The following is a 22,220-nucleotide window of genomic DNA, read 5'->3' on the forward strand; positions in this document are numbered from 1 at the left end:
GAAACCTTGAGTGACTTTTTTTTAAAAATAAACTAATGCAATGCACGTAAAATTTACTCCAAAACTCCATCCATCCACCCATCCATCCAGTTTCAACAACGCTTATCCTGAACATGGTCACGGAAGGAATGCTGAAGCCTCTCCCAGCTGACTTTGGGCAAATTAAGGCGGCCCTCCTACATCGGTGAACAACAGCGCCCAGCTACTGACATGTCAAAAGAAAAAAAAAACGCACAAATATAGGACCACAAGTGTTAGAATGACGAATAAGTCATGCTTCCTCCCAATGTATAGCAACCATGGCTAAAATTGGCATGTTTACAGTGGTACCGCTAGCTTAGTATTGGTAGCGCTGATATTTTGTTCAAGCTGGCTGTATGCCGTCTGTGACTGTTTATCACGACTACACACATTCATAATCGTTTAAGAATCACACTCATGGACGCGAGGAGTGCGGTTTTGTCCCTAGAATCAAGAGGGGATTGATTATTCAAGTGAGGCTACGTTCAAATATTGCTAGCATGCAGTTCTAACACTACAAAACTCCACCCTTACAGCCACCTCTGCTTGTTGTACACAGAACAATGCTAGAACTTTAAAGCGTATGCACGGTTTAAATGAATGAGTGACGAGCCACAAGCCTGACGATCCGTTATTTAAAAAAAAAAAAAAAAACACTTGTCATGCTCGAATGAAGAAATGGATTTTCGAGGGTTGGGCTGTCATGTGTCAGCCCAAGCAGCTTTGCGTGACAGCACGTCGGCTTAACAGGAGCTCCTTAGCGCCTACAGTTAAAAGCCCACTGCCATCTGAACATCCTCACAACACGGACCTCAGTACAACATTATTGAAGTGGCGTTCAGTGGACTGCACGCTGCTCAGGTGGATTACACGACAAGCGCCAACAACATGACTCCCGGATTCATTTGGCCAAGGATCAGAGCACTTGGGACCAGTCAGTCCATGGTCCAATGACCTAGCCGTCTGAGGCATTGTGATTCAAAACACCAGAACAGTATGTGTAACATATTTGCTGAATGGAGCAATGAAAATATCATTTCAGCACTCGCAGGCGCCCAAGCACCAGACGGTCCAAATGTCCTCTTGGAATCGCTATTCATTCATATTCATCCAACAAATGAATTGCTTTATTGCAAGATCCTCCAAAAGTCATTCCATAGCACCCCTGAAAATTTGGGGAAAAAAAAAATCAACGTAGGCCCCGAGAGTAGTTTTACCGATCGGCACAAAATTCTCAAGGACGGACCCATTTTGGTTTTGTTTTGAAGCAGCCATTTTGACGGGCTACTACTGGAGAACTGGCCTGAATGAGCCCCATTTGGAAGCAGATATCCTCGACAAATAAGCAATGTGAAATTGAGAAAGATTTTTTTCCAATGCTGCCTTACATGCACAATTATTTTTTCATTATCTCTGCCATTCACATATAACATAAAGTGATGTTCAATTTTTGAGCTTCCTCATAATCTAAATAAGGTAAGCAAAAGTATCAATCAAAACTGAACATTTTCCTCTTTGCAAAGACAAAATTTTGTGCATATTTCTTTTGTGGCCATCTCGTAAAAAGTCAGAGAAGATACCAAACCACATTTTATCATTGTTGTATTTTCCCCTTGTGAGGAATACACTCGGGGTTTGCTCTCCAAAACAGAGGCTAAGTGCATAATCTACTGCGACTCTGGGTTGTTTGAGACCCGAAGCTTCAGACTGTGCTGTGATTTATTACGGTGAAAATGCAAACAAACTGTTATTTCCCCTCCATAAAGAGCACGGTACAAGATCGGTGCCACCTCACATTTATTATGGCTGTCACTGTATTCAACCCTATTTGCAGCCACTCTTTCTCATAAGATTGGACTAATGATTCCGAGCGTGAGTATGTGGTCGCATAATGACAAACAAATCAACCAAGAAGCTCATAGGGTAATATCAACAGGAAGACATTTAATTTAAAAAGCCCATTTGTTCCAACCAACTATTTTCTTATCATGTTGACAAAAACTAAGATAACTCACTGCAATGTGAAACGCCATTTACAGGCTAAAAGAACAAGCATTGAAGATGTGGTTGTGGTTTTACAGATATTTGCACACAAATGGTGCAGCAACACATGTAAGCAAACATTAAATAAACATAAAATATTTCAATATATCTGTAATATGTTGCCTTCTGTTGGCCAAGATGTGCAGAGTAGAAGGAGCACCATGAAATAATGACGAACATACATTGTTTAAATTTTGCGGTCATGTTACAACGAGGCTCCAGCATGCCCGTGACCCTCGTGAGGAAAAAGCGGATTGGAGAATGGATGGACTGATGTTATTACTGTTTTTTGTTTGTTTGTTTTTAATGTACAGTCGTGCTACTTTTCATATTACAAAGCGTTGCGAATTTTTTTTTTTTTTAATTTAGAATGGATTAACGGCCTTTCCATTGATTTGCATACTGCATAGATTTGAATATAAGATATTTAATTCCAAAGTTTCCGTCATTATGCGGTTTCTAAATTGTTTACTGTCACTACGTACCCAGATGTTCTTGTGACAGGTTAACTTTTTCCCTACCTGTGTTCCAAAAGCGTAGCCGCCGCATCAATACATAAGTACATTTTGACATCTTATCTTGCAGTCGCTTGTACTTAGGAAGGAGCGGCCAACTGAAACAGCTCTGTAAGTCATGGATGACAGCTGGTGATAGCTTTTCCTTGAGCTGTCATATTCGGAGGGGCCTCCACTTGACCCAACGTCTTTATTAAGAGAACAGACAACCAGAGCTGAGGGCGTGCACACAAGTCTCCATGTTGATATTATACATGTGCACCCCAGAAGTACTGCTCTCCAGTCCTCGGGGGTGAGGCCACAAAAGATTTCTGATTGACGAGATTTCACTGAGCCCCACTTTACGGCGCACTACAATGCACAAGCCTCAAAGTAGGTTTAATCAACAGCTATGCACTTACCCGTGGTGAATTTGACCTTCTCTCCATTGTCCATGATTCACAGCCATGCGCTTTGATGTACTTTCACGCAAGATGAGGCAAAAAGGATTTCAGGCTTTTTCATCCCTCTTGCTACAAGCAAAAAGGACGATTGTTTGAATTGTTTTCAAACCAATTGTTTTTGTCTTTTGTTCAATTCCTGTCCTTGCAGTAGTGAGTTGAGTTGGATATTTCCACGGAAAATGAGCAGTTATCTGATGTGATGACGAAATGTCTATGAATGAATGAATGAATGAATACATTGGAAGAGCGTATGTAAAAATTTCTTGTCATACATTCAAGCATGTGTGCCCTGCAATTGGCTGGCAACCGGTTCAGGGTGTCCCCCGCCTACTGCCCGAAGTCGGGTGGGATAGGCTCCAGCATGCTCCGCGCCCCTTGTGAAGATAAGCGGATCGGAAAATGGATGGATGGGTGGACATTCAAGCATCACTGAGGATAAAATACAATAAAACCTGTGGGCTAATTTGGTCCTGAAAAAGACATAAGACATAAAGCTAAAATATAACAAAGCAAAAACCAACCAAACAAAAAAAAAACACTTAGTTCAGTCGTGAGTCTGCAGTGTTGCCTCATTTCACTATGCCTGTTCTCTTTCCCACGTCCCCAAAACATTCATAGGGTCACCCAAGACTTTGGTCCACAGGAGTAAATCTAAATATGAATGCTTGTTTATCTAAATGTGCCCCACGATTGTCTGGTGACCAGTCCAGGTTGCACACCGCCTCTTAGCCAAAATGAGATGGGATAGGCTCCAGATCACCGAGGACAAGTACTAAAAAGAATGGATGGGTAACATTTCAGAAGCATCTGTCGTTTTTTAAATTCATTTGTATTCAACTTCTTTCCTCTTCATGAAAACCTCCTCAGGGGGATAATTTTATACGCCTGTGACATCTTCCTTTCCTTAGCAATTTAACCGTTTACAATTTCTTAGCTGTGCCCAGCTGGCAAATGCACCAATATACTGTACAATGGACCGTAATCCATCTATTAACTTGTTCTGAATCTTAGGCGTACGTCGGAGCATATGAACCCAAAGTCTGGTTTCAATTTATTAGGTATCTCTTCTTTACAGTTTATTTGGGTATTGAAAACGTAAAAGAAATGGGCACTTTACCCTATTTTGCCGATCCGTCTTCCGTCCTCTGTCCGCGACCTGGGTGCCCTCCCATCATCGTCCCTCCGTCCTTTTTCATACACAATAATAATCGTCCTCCGTCCCCATCCGTCCCAGTCCACTGCCCCACTCCGAAAAAAAAAAGCATCTGTGCATGACACCGTGGGAAAGAGGCTAACGGCAGAGGGAGACCTGTCACCAGAGCCTGAAACTGAATGAAGTCCTCTTCAGGAAGGTCATAATTCACTCATAAATATGCTGTCCAACTGAAAACAAAAAACAAAAAAATTCTCACTTCAATTGGTTGACAAATTTTGATTGCAAAGTACACCCAGGTCACCAAGGCGGAAGTGGAGACGTACTAGACAAACACAACCGTTCGCAGGTGCATGCAAGTACAGTACAGTTCAGTGGTATTGAACTTCCAGGAGGCAAGTTACACCCTGAACTGGTTGCCAGCCAATCGCAGGGCACACAGAGACGAACAACCATACGTGCTTCCAATCGCACCAGAAATGGGCACTTTACCCTCTTTTGTCGATCCGTCTTCCGTCCTCTGTCCGCGACCCGGGTGCCCTTCCATCATCGTCCCTCCGTCCTTTTTCACACACAATAATAATCGTCCTCCGTCCCCGTCCGTCCCAGTCCCCTGCCCCACTCCGAAAAAAAAAAGCATCTGTGCATGACACCGTGGGAAAGAGGCTAACGGCAGAGGCAGACCTGTCACCAGAGCCCAGTTTTAAGCAGCGGGGCACATGAAATGCATGGGGCGGCGGGAGGGAGGGGGTGCAATTAATACGGAGGGTATTAATTGCATTGCATTAATAAAACAGCACTTGGTTTGCTCCATATATTTGTGTAGCACTGCCGATCCTATCTTGACTGATACCTTTTGCAACAACCACAAGCAGGTATTATCATAGACAACATTTACATTATATTAACAAAAACGCCTTCAAGTTCAAGTCAAGTCCAAGTTGAAGTCAACTTTATTGTCAAACGTGCTCTATGTGCAACATACAGCACTGATGAAATTGCTTTCCTCTCAACCACAGGAAAGAGAGAGGAGCTGCTGTGGGTGCCCATGCCGCCATCAACAGAACAGTTAACATAAAATGACAAAATGATTTCTTGAGTACGTCGACGCCACAGCCTTATTGGATGTGGCAAAGTGAAGCAAGTTGTGAAGATGCTTCCTCCTTGGAGATGTATCATGTAGCAGAAACTCACTGGATTACGGAATTATTGCTTTTGATTGGGTGATGTTATCCTGGCTCAGTTTTACAAAGTTATTTGCCGAATTTATGGCTAACGTTAACCCTTTCTGAAAACATTACTACAGTGGACAGTTTATGATGTTATCAGGTTAGAGTGCATGAAAGATAAGATGAGATAAAATTTGTCCCACAATGGAGAAAGGGTTTTGAAAAAAAAAACTAAACTGTATGAGTCCCACAATGGGGATGTTTACATCATTTCAGCAGCGATAGTGGATACAGGTAAGAAATAAGAAAGAATAATATGCAAGGAGGACTATGCCAAACGTACCTATTGTATGCATGCACACAATGAAGAAGGCAAAGCAGTGCTTCTTATGAAAAGGCCATAAATGTTGGCGTCGAATTTTCACAAGCAAAGGCGGTTGTACAAGAATCACCTCGCACAAAATAAAAACCTAGGCAATTGTCCAGACATAAACTCTCCAACCTATCCAGTCCAGCTTTCCGGTGTTTTGTTTGAATACTCGTGACAGCTGCAGGCAGGAAGGAGCGGCGGAATCTCTCCATCGCACAGCATGGGTGTAAAAGTCTGTCACTAAAGTAGTTGTGCAGTGCTTTCAGAGTGCTCCGGAAGGGTTGAGTAGGGCTGTCCAGCATGGATGACAGTTTTCCCAGCATCAATTCACAATTGAGATAATTGAGATGATTCTGCGAATGCATTTTCTATGAAACACGCCGACTGGAGATGTTTCTGAAAATTGATCTCCCCGACCAATATTCATCATCAGTACTCCACTTTTTTATTGACTCACTTTCGGGGTGTGATTGATTGTATGGTTTATATTGTAAGCCGAAAGCCACTTTCTTTGACTGCCTCTTTAATTTCTTGTCTTGTTCTCTTGTATCACGGAGCGCCTTCAATCACAAAGCCAATGCTTCTACACATTTTTTAGCTAATTTTTCTTTTGGGGGAAAAATAAAAAGGAGCACAGTCATGAAGCCTATGAAGATTTGTTTTTTCATTCAGGGACAGCTCTCAAATTGGTTAAACCACCACCGAGTGGTCCTCCCAGGTTAACCCACATTGGAAACTGAGCTAGGATATCCAAATGTTTTAATTGTTAAGAATTGTCTGTGCATTTACTCAACATCCAGTTTGACTGCAGAACAAATCAATTCCAATGACACTGTATAGCTCTATATTTATTGGACGCAAATGACCAATTATGAGTAGGGTTAACGGTGGTGTATTTGCCTTCTGAAAAAAAAAAAATGTCCCCACATGAAAGGTGTTGGAAAGGACAGAAAGTGAAATTGGCGCGTGTCCTAAGCCACATATTTACTCGGTAAACAAATATACAATTGTCTGAAAGACTAGCAGGCTTTTCCTTTATCACGCAATCTTCACGTTTGTTTTTAATCCGCTTGTGAATCCCTGTTAGTTCAAATGCCTGTTAGGTGACATCCACCCACCCGCACCGTCGTTCTGCATTAAGGCCGGCCTTGTAGCTGTGGCAACAAGATGCCTCAGCGCCGCTGACACTGATCCTGACATTGCCACATGAGCCCAGCTATTACCCACAAAGAAAACCCACACGCACAAATGCTATCACCCCCCAAAAAGTGACGGCAGCAATTTGTAATTCTAATTTGCTTCTTCGCCTCTATCCCTACTCTGCAACCTCGACTTTGTGTTCCTCTACTTCGGAACGCACACCCCAGCAAAGTACACACAGTGAAGGCAGCTACGCGTGGCGGGATTTTCAGTTGAATGTACGACGTGTGATCAGATTGACAAATGGAATTAGTGTGTCGCATTTTTTATGTCTCCCGTGGGGTTGCTAGACTGCTGCTGTGTTTTTTTAAGGTAGTCATGCGAGTGAAGGGTCGAGGGTGGAACTCAAGCGACAGCTCCAATGAGCGTGCCGTGTCAACGTACAACTGGAATGTAATGAAAGGGGGCATGAAAGCATAAAATCCTTGGAAATGAAAAACACCCATATCCATTAAAACCAGTGCATGCTGAGGATGTGATGTGCCGGTACTATGAGAGCATGTGACATTTTTTGGGGGGGGTTACTTTTTAGAATGCTAAGTGTACATTTAAAGCTACCAGTCTTCAGTGTGGTTGGCGTGTCTGCCTCAGAGCCAAAAGATCCAGGTTCAATTATTGGCTCGCCTTTATGTGCGCGGTGTTTATGCTTCTTCTCACATTCCAGGAACATGGCCGCACGTTATGCTAAAGTAAGATTCTAATTTGCTGTGTGAATGTGTATTTCAATGGCTATTGTTTCCTGACTCCCAAAACAAGCCAAGTCACGCAAGTCAGACACGATCAGTAGTTGTCTGACACAACACTGAAAGGTTCCCTCATGAAGTAGCTGCTGCAAGGAAAACAATGTGTCGAGAACACATAAACACTGCGGTGAAGTCTTTTACATGGATGAATAGTATTGGAAGCCAGGCAGTCGTTAATTATAACCAAACATTTTTCAGTGTTGAGAAATGGTATGTCTTTTTTCGCTGAAAACAAGAATCCTGTACACTGCTGACTACTTTGCTGATGACCGATGGCTCTCTGAAAGATACATTTTTCCAACAACCATTCGTTTTCTATACCATCCATTATCTACCTAATTTCCCAAATCCACGTTTGACCTCAATCTTTGCAATGTACAATACTTCTTCCTATCTGTCTTTTTTTCATGTTTCTTGCTATATCACTGAACCCTTTCATGCACCCTGTAACCCGATAACAATTTCCCAAATCCACGTTTGACATCAATCTTTGCAATGTACAATACTTCTTTCTGTCTTTTTTTCATGTTTCTTGCTGTCTCACTGAACCCTTTCATGCACCCTGTAACCCGATAACATAATAAGCTGTCCACTGTAGTAACCGCTGTCCGCGAAAGGATTAAAGTAATGCCCCCAAAAATTTGATTGGTGCGGTCAAGTCATGAAAACAAAGTCTCCTTCGCAAACTCACTTTTAGGAGATTAGCTGGCAGAAAAGCGTTTGTGTCTGAAAGACAAAGGGGTCGATCATCTGCATATATTCTGGATGCTCTCCAAACGGAAAATGTCGCTCATCTGAAGGCAGGTACAAGCTTTGATCAATACATAGCGTGAATGCGATTACTCTCGGCACACAATTTCTATCTGTTGTGTTCCCTTGTGTTTTACCTTTTTTATTGCCTGGCCGTTTGGCAATTGGCCGCTGAGTAATGGTCACGCATCTTAGTTCCGACATATGTGCCGCATAATGAGGGTGAGTCGCTTCCTGAGCGTGTTCTAATGATCATGTCCGTCTTTTATCTCAAAAGCGTGACATACGACGTGCTATGCCTGTGAGGAATTTTCTAATACCATCCTGGCATGCTCATGTTAACATCGATTTGCCCCGTGTGGATCCGCTGACGTGTACAACACTCCTATCAGTTGTTTACTCACACACATAAGAGGATTATTTGCATTGGTCGGCTGAATGTATTGCCCTTGAAATCCCATGGCAAGCATTTGCGTGTGGATAAGCGCGATGTATCGGCGTTTCAGTTTGAGGCTCTGCACTTGTATACATGCAAAATCCCTAATTGTGCCACCGGTGATTTACTAATCAGCTTTTATGCCTCGCAGAGGCAATTATGTTTTCCCTCCAATTCAATTAGGTAGGTTTCATCCATGTGGAGTAAAAACAGCATATCATGCAGGAATTTGCCTGGAGGTTGCATTTTTCAACACATTAGGCCCAGTGTATAAACGGGCGCAAATTCGTGCCAGGGCAAGTCAAATTTAACAGATTTGTGAATTTGGCGAACCACGTTGCGCCTATTTGGACATTCCAGCGCAGAAAGATGTCGCCCCTCCCCGACGCACCTAACAATTTTGTGACAGGGATTAGACTGCACTCTGCACAAAAAGGAGCGCATCGTCATTTTTGTGGTAGGGCAGGTCCAGTATAGCTTTTTTTTTTTTGTAATTTCAGCAGACCGCACGACACAAAAATAGACGCCTCGGTGAATAGTATTGCAAGCCCAAGGCACAACGAACAACCTCATGACCAAAAGTAAATTTTAGACTTCTCAGAAGCAAGTTTACTTTGCAGCGCTGGTGCTGTAATGCGATTTTGGTGGATGTGATCGGGGTGCATGCAGACAGATGTGTGTGGACATATGTCATCATATTTCAGTCAGAAATATGAAACCAGCTAGGGAGAATGCCTACGATTAAAATACCCCCCCCCCACACACCTGACCGTGAGAAAAAAAACAATATGTATCTTTTGTGACCGTCCTGAAGTTTTTCTGACAGACCTCAGACATCCCACCTTCGTCTAGTTAACACAGCATGAGAGCACTGAGCAAATATATTTGCTGCATTTTCCTCGCTTTGCTGGGTTCTGTGAAAAAGGCAAAGGTGAAGAATTGCTTCATCTTCAGCTGTGAGGGAAATATTTACAGAATCTCTGGAAGAAGGCGGCCCTGAATTTAAATGTCACTCCCCTGGCAGTAAGTGATTCCTTCTTGAGAACGTATTGTACTCTCATGAGATTAATCGATAGGAACTTTACCAGGCTCGGCGTAGGAAGTTAATCTCTAATCAGCAAGTCTGTAAGAGCTGTTCTGAAAGCATCACCGATATGAACGCCTGTACACAGACTGCACCCAAGCCAGAAAACATATTCCAAGCATTCCCAAATGGCACATTATACTTATCTCGGTTCCGTCACATATTAATATGCAAACAAGTGATGACATGGGTGACCAATCGCGATGACTAAAGGGAAACAATCCAGAATGTGGATCACTTAGGATCCACTCAAGCCCCCTTTGATAGAGAAGAAACAGTTTTGGGTGGCATGCATGTGGATGAGGGTTTAGGGTTAGCCTAACCCAGCTAGAGCAGAAGTTATCCATCAGATAAACGTTCTGCAAGGTGACATTTGACAGCACAAGATGTGTTGCTTCAACAAGCTCAAGTAGACAATTATACCAGCTCCACTGACTGAATCTCTTAAAATAATAATAATAATAAAAATCTGGACTGAAGGCTCAGTTCCAAATGGATGGCCTGCCACTGGCCGTACTTGTAAGACTAATAATAATAATAATAATAATAATAATAAAAATAACAACAGGCGGCCGGTGGTTCAGTGGTTAGCGTGTCGACCTCACAATGCAGAGGTACCGGGTTCAATTCAAGCTCCAGCCTCCCTGTGTGGAGCATGCATGTTCTCCCCGGGCCTGAGTGGGTTTTCTCCGGGTACTCGGGTTTCCTCCCACATTCTCAAAAACATGCATGACAGGCTGATTGAACACTCCAATTTGTCCCTAGGTGTGAGTGTCAGCCCGGATGGTTGTTTGTCTCTGTGTGCCCTGTGATTGGCTGCCAACGGGTTCAGGGTGTCCCCCGCCTACTGCCCGAAGACAGCTGGGATAGGCTCCAGCACGCCTTGTGTGGAAGCAAAGTCATGCATTCCATTGCACTTGCAACAACTGCCATGCATTGTACAACACAATGTCCTTGTAAATTGAGTGGGAGGCAACTATGGTTAAAAAAATTATAATAAAGAAAATAAAGACCACAGAAAGAAAATAAATGCTTGTGTGTTTCATTTGTTGTGGGGTCTGAAGAAACGGCAGCTTGTATGCGTGCAAAAGTAGCCTGCAAATGTGAACCCCTTGATTGGTTCTGTACTTTCTAATAATGTTTGCAATTCATGCTTTATCAATTGTGAAGATAGCTCACTAGATAGATAGATAGATAGATAGATAGATAGATAGATAGATAGATAGATAGATAGATAGATAGATAGATAGATAGATGTAGTGTTGAACTGTGTGCGTGTGCGTGTGCATGTGCGTGTGCATGTGCATGTGCATGTGCGTGTGCGTGTGCATGTGTGTGTGTTTGTGTGTGGCTGAGATGGCATCCGGTGATGCGCCTGCCATGACGTGCCCCTACCCCCACTGCATAAGACCTTGAGTGCCCGCATTTCCATCTATGGTGGTGGCGCAATTGCAATGCGCAGTTACCTAAGTTACCTCCTAAAACGTGAACTCACTTTCTTGTGAAAAACCGCTTATCACTATTCTTTTTTAATTTAAGCTAAAAGGAACAGTTTCCTAAAAGCAAGTTTTGTTTTTGTTTTATTTTTACTTTCTTGGAAGTCATTTTTTGCAGTTGTTAGCTAATGCCTCCTCACAATTGTGCCATGCAACTCTTTATAAATGAATGAATGAATACTTTATTGTCATTGCAGACTTGTTACGAGATTTTTGCAGGAGCCTCCCCCCCAAGTGTATTGTGAAATATTAAAAAAAAAAAAAAGGATATAAATACATTGCACTCCCCTAGGCCTACCCCCTACCCACAATCACATACACACGTTAAAAATTGAGATTTAACATTATGAAATGGATTTTTAAAAATTGTGACAATACACTGTTCAGGAAGGGTTAAAATAGATTTTTCTAGAAAAATATATGAATTTGTATGAATCAGGCATTGACATGAGGATATATAAAATATTCGGCACTAATTAAAATACAGTCAAAGTTGTCTTACAAACTTATATGAATCAAGCATTAGCATAACAGTATGTGGACTATTTCGGACCTAACTGCAGATACAGTCGGTGATATCATGAGGTACAGGTATATAGTAAAATTGCACTCCCATAGCCCTACACATTCACATGCACACAATTTAAGAATTTAGATTCAACAGCCTGACTGCCCAGGGATAGAAAGTGTTTCTGTGTCTGTTGGTCCGGCTTCTCATGACTCTATATTTTTATATCTCTTGCCCCAGGGCAGGAGGTTGAAGAGGCACCTGCCAGGGTGGGATGGATCAGTCAGTATTTTCTTTGCCCTTTGTAGCCTCCTTGAGTTCGCGATGTCATCCAGGGATGGCAGGGGGCAACCGATGTTTTTTTTGTGCCGCCTTTATGACTCTTTGCAGAGCATTCCTGTCCTTGGCCGTGCAGCCGGCATACCACGCTGTTATGCCGTACGTCAATACGCTCTCCACTGTGGAGCGGTAGAATGTATGCAGCAGGTGTGCCCCCGTCTGGCATTTTTTCAGCAATCTCAAGAAGTGCAGCCTCTGTTGCGCTTTCTCGACCACAGCATCCGTGTTGGTGTGCCATTTGAGGTCATCTGCTACATGCACACCCAGGAACTTGAACGTCGAGACCTTCTCCACACAGACACCACCTATCTGTAGTGGGGAGGGGTCTGCTCTCTTCCTCCTCCAGTCCATCACCATCTCCTTTGTTTTGCTGGTGTTCAGTAGCAAATTGTTTGATGAACACCAGCCTACGAGTCTCTGTACCTCCTCCCTATACGCCGTCTCATCGCCATTGGAAATGAGACCCACCAATGTAGTGTCATCGGCGAATTTCACGATGACATTTGAGTCATACTTGCTGCCCTAGACCTACCCACAATCACATACACACGTTAAAAATTGAGATTTAACATTATGAAATGGATTTTTAAAAATTGTGACTATACACTGTTCAGGAAGGGTTAAAATAGATTGTTCTAGCAAAATATATGAATTTTTATGAATCAGGCATTGACATGAGGATATATAAAATATTCGGCACTAATTAAAATACAGTCAAAGTTGTCTTACAAACTTATATGAATCAAGCATTAGCATAACAGTATGTGGACTATTTCGGACCTAACTGCAGATACAGTCGGTGATATCATGGGGTTTAATCGTAAAATTGCACTCCCATTGGCCTACACATTCACATGCACACGATTTGAGAATTTAGATTCAACAGCCTGACCGCCCAGGGATAGAAAGTGTTTCTGTGTCTGTTTGTCTGGCTTCTCATGACTTTATATCTCTTGCCCGAGGGCAGGAGGTTGAAGAGGCACCTGCCAGGGTGGGATGGATCAGTCAGTATTTTCTTTGCCCTTTGTAGCCCCCTTGAGTTCGCAATGTCATCCAGGGATGGCAGGGGGCAGCCGATGATTTTTTTGTGCCGCCTTTATGACTCTTTGCAGAGCATTCCTGTCCTTGGCCGTGCAGCCGGCATACCACACTGTTATGCCGTACGCCAATACGCTCTCCATTGTGGAGCAGTAGAATGTATGCAGCAGGTGTGCCCCCGTCTGGCATTTTTTCAGCAATCTCAAGAAATGCAGCCTCTGTTGCGCTTTCCCGACCACAGCATCCGTGTTGGTGTGCCATTTGAGGTCATCTGCTACATGCACACCCAGGAACTTGAACGTCGAGACCTTCTCCACACAGACACCACCTATCTGTAGTGGGGAGGGGTCTGCTCTCTTCCTCCTCCAGTCCATCACCATCTCCTTTGTTTTGCTGGTGTTCAGTAGCAAGTTGTTTGACGAACACCAGCCTACGAGTCTCTGTACCTCCTCCCTGTACGCCGTCTCATCGCCATCGGAGATGAGACCCACCAATGTGGTGTCATCGGCAAATTTCACGATGACATTTGAGTCATACATGGGGGTACAGTCATGTGTGTACAGCGTAAACAGGAAGGGGCTCAGCACACAGCCCTGGGGGCAGCCCGTGCTGAGTGTCAGTCTGGAGGATGTGTGGGGCCCCACCCTCACAGTCTGTGGTCGATCTGTCAGAAAGCTTCTGATCCATTTTCAGGTGGGGGGATGGGTAGTCCAGGTCCTTCAACTTTGTGATGAGAATGTCGGTCAGGATAGTATTGAATGCTGAACAAAAATCCACAAAAAGCACCCTGACATAGCTTCCTTGCTTCTCTCCATGGCTCGCGGCCGCGTGAACAAAGGTGGAGATGGCATCAGCTGTTGATCTATTTTGTCTATAGGCAAACTGATGCTGGTCAAAGTTCTGTGGGAGGCGTGATTTTAGGTGGCGACGAACTAGCCTCTCAAGACATTTCATGACCACTGGGGTCAGTGCCACTGGTCTGTAATCATTCAGGCTGCTGATGGTATGTTTCTTTGGGACAGGTATGATGGTGGCTGCTTTCAGGCAGGATGGGACGGTGACCTGTGCCAGGAAGGAGTTGAAGATCTGTGTTAGGATCCCTGTCAGTTGGTCTGCACAGGCCTTCAGCACTTTCCCCTGTACTCCATCCGGTCCTATGGCTGTGTGCGGGTTCACGGCTTTCAGGACTGCTCTCACCTCATGCTCCTTCAGCTGTAGCGACTGCGTGCTGGATTGATGTGTAGCCAGAGGGGCAGAGTGAGACCTCTCTGCGTCAAAGCGGGTGAAGAGATGTTTAATTCCTCCGCCAGCGAGGCATCTGCGCTTACCTCTGGTGGACTGCCCTTGTAATTTGTTATGTTTTGTAAGCCCTGCCACACTTGCCTTGCATTTTTGTCCGCCAGTTGTTTCTCTACCTTTTCTTCATAGCTCCTTTTGGCTTGTTTGATCCCTCTTTTCAGGTTTGCCCTGGCCACAGCATACAGCTCCCGGTCTTCGGCCCTGAACGCAGAATCTCGGGCCCTAAGCAGCGTCCGCACTTGCCCCGTCATCCATGGTTTTGCATTTTTGAACACTTTGATCTGTTTATCCACTGTGACATTGTCAGTGCAGGTCTTAATGTAAAATAAAACAGTCTCAGTGCGTTCATTTAAGTCCAAGTGATCAAAAATAGTCCAGTCTGTATTTTCAAAGCAGTCCTGGAACTGGCTGAGTGCATCTACAGGCCAGGTTTTGACAGCTTTCCTGACTGGTTTGGTTCTTATTCTGATGGGTCTATACGCTGGCACACTGAATAGTGAGATGTGATCAGACATCCCCAAATGAGGAAGGGGTATTGTCCTGTATGCATTCTTTAGGTTGGAATAGATCCTGTCCAGTGTGTTACTGCCCCTGGTGGGGCCCTTTACATATTGTGCAAATTTTGGGAAAACAGTTTTTAAACAACCCTGATTAAAGTCCCCAGCCACAATAATGGCAGCCTCGGGGTACTGCATCTGCTGTCCGGTTATTGTGTCGTGAAGTTTGGAAAGAGCTGTGTTTACGTTAGCAGTGGGGGGGTATATACACAGCTGTAATTAGCACTACAGTTAGCTCTCTCGGTAGATAGAATGGCCTACAGATTACCGTCATCATCTCTAGATCGGGCGAACAATAAGTATTTATTACGCTACTGTTTGTAGAACCAACCTTGATGAACGAAGACGCAAAGCCCCCCTCCTCGTTTCTTTCCGGTGCTGTCATTTCTATCGAAGCGGTGCGTTGTTCGACGCGACTGCTGGATTGCCTCATCCGGTACGAGCGAATGTAGCCATGTCTCCGTTATTACAGACACGCTACAGTCCAGGGTGTAGCGATTGTCTGAAAACAGCAGCTCCATCTCGACAATTTTGTTGACGATAGATCTGGCATTCGTCAGGAAGATTCTTGGCAGCGCTGGTCTGAGCGGCTGCTTCCTTAGCCTGGCTAGCAGGCCCGCCCTGCACCCTCGCTTTTGCCTCCGCTCTCTACGCCGCCTGCGCCGCATCCTAGTCCCAACAACAATCCACGCAGAGCCCGGTGGTCTGGCTATCGCTGCGGGCATATCCCACGTATCTCTGAAGTCCATCCCACGTATCTCTGAAGTCCGCATTTATCGCGATTTCACTCGCAAGTCCAATGTTTTTTAACTCTGCACTGGTATATGTGTACAGGCCATTCACACACTTGATCACATTTGCACAAGACCACACAGACATACCGGTAATTAGAAACAAACTAAATCCACGACGAGGGAGAGAGATCCGGGCCGCTGCGTCCTCGCGCGCCGTTACTGAACCAGTTAACTCGGTTATGACTATTATTTCACTCGTGAATGTACACCAATTTTTGAATGACTACACATAATTGGCAAGTGGTTTGGAGCCCACCTCAACTCGTCCCAGATAGCGGGTGTCATTGTTCAAGAATTTAATCACCTTCAAAAGCTGCTGGCAAAAGCACTCTGGGATTTATTGTGTCAAGCAATTACCAATTCATTACCGCTGTGATTGTTTGAGAGAAGACATCTTTAATGAGATGTTTGCTTAGATCTGTTTTATGATCTCACTTCTTAAATGAGATCACCAGGGGGCACTCACCTCTGACTACCCTTAATCAACATATGTGCTTCCATTGTGCGGTAATCGTAACTCATTCCGGAACAGAGGTTGGGACAAATTGTCGGTCGGCCAAATGCTGGGTTTGGCCGACCCGCTGGCACTGATGATTGAAGCCATTGATCGCTCCGCAGCGCATCACTTTCATTGCACCCGTATTGTTGTGCTATACGTTATGATTTCTCCAAGCATTTCAAACTGCCGGACTTTAGTTGATCCTTTCTCTATCTTAGCCAGACAAGTCAAATTGATTGCAGTGGAAATCATCACCCACTTGGGCACAACTGACGGCACGGGAGCGGGCGTAGCCCACTTTAGGAGACGCTCAACTGATTAATTCCGCTTTGTGACCGTGTGTATTCCACTCGAGATCTAATAAGGATTCTACATGTGACAAAGTGGATGGAATTCCGCAACACATGTTGGCACATGCAGATGATGGAAGTGCCTCCAGTAGAGGAAAAAAAAACCCACAAAACATTTCTTTTGTCTTTGAGTAATTGCCTCACGTGCGCTACACAGTTACAGATGATTACATCTGAACCAATTTTATTCATGTGAGAAAAGCCACTCGTGTGTTCTGACTGCTCTTGCGTGTGTGTGTGTGTGTGTGTGTGTGTGTGTGTGTGTGTGTGTGTGTGTGTGTGTGTGTGTGTGTGTGTGTGGTGTATTTCAGATGAGCAATATAGCTTGCGACACAAATAACCGTATATTCACCGACAATTGAGACTCTGTTTCTCCAAACCAGATGTTAGGTGTAGTGAAAGGCAGTATGATCCAAAACATCCATCCATCCATTTTCTGGTCCTGCATGCTGGAGCCTATCCCAGCCGTCTCTGGGCAGTAGGCGGGGGACACCCTGAACCGGTTGCCAGCCAATCGCAGGGCACACAGACGAACAACGATCTGCGCTCACACTCACACCCAGGGACAATTTAGAGGGTTCAATCAGCCTGCCACACATGTTTTTGGAATTTGGGAGGAAACCGGAGTACCTGAAGAAAACCCACGAAGGTACGGAGAGAACATGCAAACTCCACACAGGAAGGCCGGAGCCGTGATCGAACTCACGACCTCTACACTGTGAGGTCTACGCGCTAACCACTCGACCACCGCCTTGATATAAAACAATAGCCAAAAAAAAAAAAAAAAAAGCATAATCGTGAAAGAAGAAATAGAAGAAGCTAAACGAATGTTAGCTTACTTGCTTTGTCACAGTTGAAAATTCTCCTGAGTTTTATTGTCTCGCTAATGGTGTGGTGGTCCACTCGCCTGACTTGTGTTGCGGGCAGCGTGTGATCGGTTCCCACTTAGTGATGGTGTGGATGTGGATATGAGTGGTTGATCATCTCTCTATGTGCATTGCGACTGACTGGTGAACAGGTCAAGGTGTAGTCCGCCTTCCGCCTGAAGTATGCAGGGATCGGCTCCAGCACAAGCCCCCTGCCCCCCGCGACCATTTTTTATGCAACATTTCTGCCTTGAGAGAGTTTTGCTTCACATCCCTCGTCTGCAGTTGTGGTTAAAACCTGGATGATGCAATTTTATGACTCATCCAAATGACCTATAAAGATGTTCCTCGGACTCCCAGATGACAAGTCACAACACTGAATTAGTTAATGACATATGGCCTAAAAATGTCATCATGGAAGCATTTAGAGCCATTTGAAAAGGTTCAGGGTCATGGCAGAGTCAGCCGTGAATCCCATCCTGGGGGACTCACGGATCTGAATTAGCCAAATTCCAAAGTTAGTCTCCTCAACACAGGGAGTGTTGTTCAATTAACTCTTTCATGCACTCTGTAATCCAATAGCATGATAAGATGTCCACTGTAGTAACCACTGTCCCTGAAAGGGTTAATCACCTTCATGACATTGTCAATTGCACCTGAGACTTATTACTTTTGTAAAAGCAGAATTTATAGTTCTGTGTCGCTTCCATGTAGTTTGTACATTTAGATGAGGCAAAGGGCAGTGTCGACCTGAAACATACACAGTAAAGCAATACCAATGTGCACAAATCTACCAAACTATTTTCAACTTCAGGCTTTTTAAGGTTAAAATGAGACCATCATGGGTGTGAATAAACTTTTGCAACCTTGATAGGGTTTTAATAGCACCCCTGCGAACAAATTTAGCCACTTTAATGACGAGCACTACAAGTTTTCCGAAGTGATAGGATCTGTGTGAAGGACACCTGGGCCAAGGAAGTCATAAAACGCACTGCAAACAAAGGACAAAGGAGCCATAACAAAAGAGAGTGAACATACAATGAAATGTTCCCCTTGAATTTATCATCATCTAGCGCCGTAATGATACCATAAACAGGCTGCAGCCCGACCTTAGCCGGATCAATATTCTCACATTGGAACGGAGTTTTGTCACACGATCGCTCCCTTTGAGATCACCTTGGGCCGCACTCATCGCAAATTCAGACTTAACAACGGACGTCCGTCACGACATTTGAAAGCTTGTTCCCCCCTTCGTTGGATGTACAGTTGGTCTTATGTGTGGGACCACTGTCGGTCTATTCTTTCACGATACAATAAAGGGCTTCAGTCCCGCTCAGCCCAATTAGGGCTCGACATATCTCCCAATGAATATGAAGAGATTTACACAACAATGGCGCAACGTCTACAGGCCCATTGTTTGCCCGCATCACATGAATATGACATGTGCGATATCTCCACGGATGGAGCGGGGCACTCTTGAATTTTCAATGTTACGTCACTGGAGAAGAACCACTCGTGTTTCTTTTTGGCGCGCCAGTCCATTCTTGGCGTGTGTGTGTGTGTGTGTGTGTGTGTGTGTGTGTGTGTGTGTGTGTGTGTGTGTGTGTGTTTGTGTGTGTGTGTGTGTGTGTGTGTGTGTGTGTGTGTGTGTGCGTGTGCATGTGCATGTGCACGTGTGAAGTGCCTCTCTTTAAAGGCTTTCAGGACAAAATCTGTGCACTCGGACAAAAGCAGGTATTTACCAAATCAAAGAAGTGGCACTTCATTTTTATGTCTGAATGAATTTTATTTGTCACAGTCTTTAAAATTAAAAACTGCAGTGGATAACAGACGATGTAGTTGAGCATTCGTCTGGAATTAACTACAGGTAAAATGAACAGTAATTCATCCATCAGTCCAGTTTCTAATCCTCAGGAGGGTCTCGGGCGTGCTGGAGCCCATCCCAGCTGTCTTCGGGCAGTCGGCGGAGGCACCCAGAACTGGTTCCCAGCCAATCGCAGGGCACACAAACGATCATTTGCGCCCACAATCACAGCTGGGGACAATTTAGAGCAATCAACCTACCATGCATTTTTTTGGAATGTGGGAGAAAACCGGAGTACCCAGAGAAAACCCGCGCAGACATGGGGAGAACATACAAACTCCACACACCCTGTACCTGTACACTGTGAGGTGCACGTGCTAACCAGTCGACCATAGTGCCACCTTGAACAATTATTATCATGATCGAGTCTTGGTTGGCTTCGCAAAGTGTCTGATGGTCGCCTGTGTTCTGACCCAAAGCTCACAAAAGTGATTTCCGCCACAACAAGGACCATCCAGCGAAGCCTGCGAAGGCCACTTGATTGGACCTCATTTTAACCAAGACGCCACATAACTTTAAATCCTCCGGAGTTCTTCCCCTTAAATCTTAGTGACCACTGCCCAATTGCCTGTATCAGGAATATTGAGCAAGAAATATGGAAACCGTGTTTTATTGCTAAAAGGACATTTGAGAACTTGGTGGATCAGAGCTTTTTATATAACTTGTCCCTGAGTGATTTCCATTCAATAACTGCTTTCAAGGTTCCGAATATAACTTTAAATTATGTTGTTAAGGCCTGTCACTCTACGGCTTGAAAGTGAATGCACTTTCAAAAAACTTAAGCATAAAGAAAAGGGAAAAAAATGGTGCTTGCCTGAAATTGCTTCGTGTTGCACATTTGGGACATTTGCCTGGAACAAGGCTTTTGCCACAAGACACATTGACGATTCTTTAAATCCGTAAAGCTAAACCATCTCACTATGATCCTTTTTTTTTTCTTGTATCATACTGCTGATGTAAGTCATCAAAGTTCTGAACAATAAAGAACACTAAGTGAAAGAGCCCATCCTCATCCTGAACCACATTTACCTATTTCCAACATTTTAATACTGCACCTATTGGCTCCCAGAGCATTGGCCCGAATGCACAAATGAACAATTCTATATTTATGTCAATAAACACAGGACACAATAGTTTAGTGTGTATTTGATGCTCTCTTTTTAAACAAAACAATAGTTTAGTGTGTATTTGATGCTCTCTTTTTATTTGATGTTAACATCTCGGAAGGGCACTCAAGGCTGACTGATTTTAAACGGCACAGCTTGTAGCACTTGCTCCACCAATTATTGTTGCGGTCTTGGTGCACATTTTGAATTGGACCCTTTTCAACCGAATGGATTTGCGCACGATGAAGCACAGCTTATGTGGAGTAGCTCCTCTTCCTAAAGGAGGTCAGTAAAATGAAGTGACTAATTACTGGCCACTTTCAAAATTCCTCGGTGTCAACATCTGATAAGTTTGTTCCTTTTTGCTGAACATTTCCCAGTCAGGTTTTAGACCTGGGCAGCAACCTTGAAGGATATGAAGGGTCTTGTACACTCTTTGGATAACAAACTTGATTGTGTCACCTTTACTTTTTATATCAATAAACCATTTTCACGATGGCTCATGCTGTACTTTTGGACTCTTCTAAAACCATTTGATACACTGCATTTAGATTTATTACTAGTGATGGGTTTATGACCCATTACTGTCTGCTGTGCCAGAATGTCGACTGGTCCTCCTTGGCTCTGAGATAGAGCAACACTGTGTACTGTTTATTCATATGGCCTTCTCCCTTGGCTCTTAGTATTCCAGATGTCAAGACTGAGGGTAGAAAAATTGCTTTGAGTATTTTGCACAGGTCCAGGTGGATGTCTTGGTACCTTTTCATCAATGAAAACACATTGTTGTTTGTGTGGCATTGGTTTAGAGAATTAGTTTCACATTTTAGGGACTAATGCCCGCCACATACAAAGCGACTGACAAAAAAAAAATCAAAAATTTCAGGTGGCGGTTTCCCACCACACATCAGGCCATTCACCTCGAACATCCAGCCAAATAACAGCAACAGAAAAACGGTGACTACCACTGTTCTTATTGGGAAACGGCATCTTCTATTTGCGGGGGATGAGGATCCAGTAAGGCCACAAATTTCAAATTAACGCACCCCTAAAAGTGATGAACAGCTGATAGTAAAGTATATAATGTACATATACGATGTACAATAACCAGTGTTACCTGGTTGATCCTGCGAGTAGCTGCGTGCCTCACAGATTAAGCCAATGCATCGCTAAGTGCACACCATCCTGAACAGTGACTTATTCAATCAATTCTGTTTTCATGCTTCCGGTGATGGTGACAAATCGCTGTAGACGTGCGATCCAATGTCAACCAGTGAACATTTGACTGCATGGTGGAGCTCAGGACTTATGCTCCTGTGGTGGCTTTTATTGATGGGATTTGCTGTCAGGTGGCTCAAATGTAGCAACGCAGCAGCAATGATTGGCGCATCGGTGTTTACTGACCTAAAATCGCTGGATCCACGCAGTGACAACACAAACTGGCGGTCATAGATGTGTTCAACAATATTCCACTGAGCTGTTGTTATGGACTCAGCTGGATTTGATGCTGTATTGAGTGCAAGCTTAGGGAAACTCGCTAATCTATATAGATATAGATTCTATATATATATATATATATA

At 44.0% G+C, this 22,220-nt stretch overlaps 1 protein-coding gene across 1 annotated transcript in view; it reads right to left on the reverse strand.

Moving 5' to 3' along the window:
• The window catches only part of LOC109521366 (corticotropin-releasing factor receptor 2), a 98,982-nt gene extending 95,949 nt beyond the window's left edge, over positions 1–3,033 (reverse strand). Inside the window, exon 1 of the mRNA XM_019879201.1 lies at positions 2,981–3,033. Coding sequence (XP_019734760.1) covers positions 2,981–3,014 — 34 coding nt within the window. The 5' untranslated portion in view covers positions 3,015–3,033. The remainder of the gene's footprint in view (positions 1–2,980) is intronic.
• Between the last annotated feature and the right edge of the window lie 19,187 nt (positions 3,034–22,220).

Source organism: Hippocampus comes, unplaced genomic scaffold (genome assembly GCF_001891065.2).
Source record: "Hippocampus comes isolate QL1 unplaced genomic scaffold, H_comes_QL1_v1.1 scaffold85, whole genome shotgun sequence".
Lineage (NCBI taxonomy): Eukaryota > Metazoa > Chordata > Actinopteri > Syngnathiformes > Syngnathidae > Hippocampus > Hippocampus comes.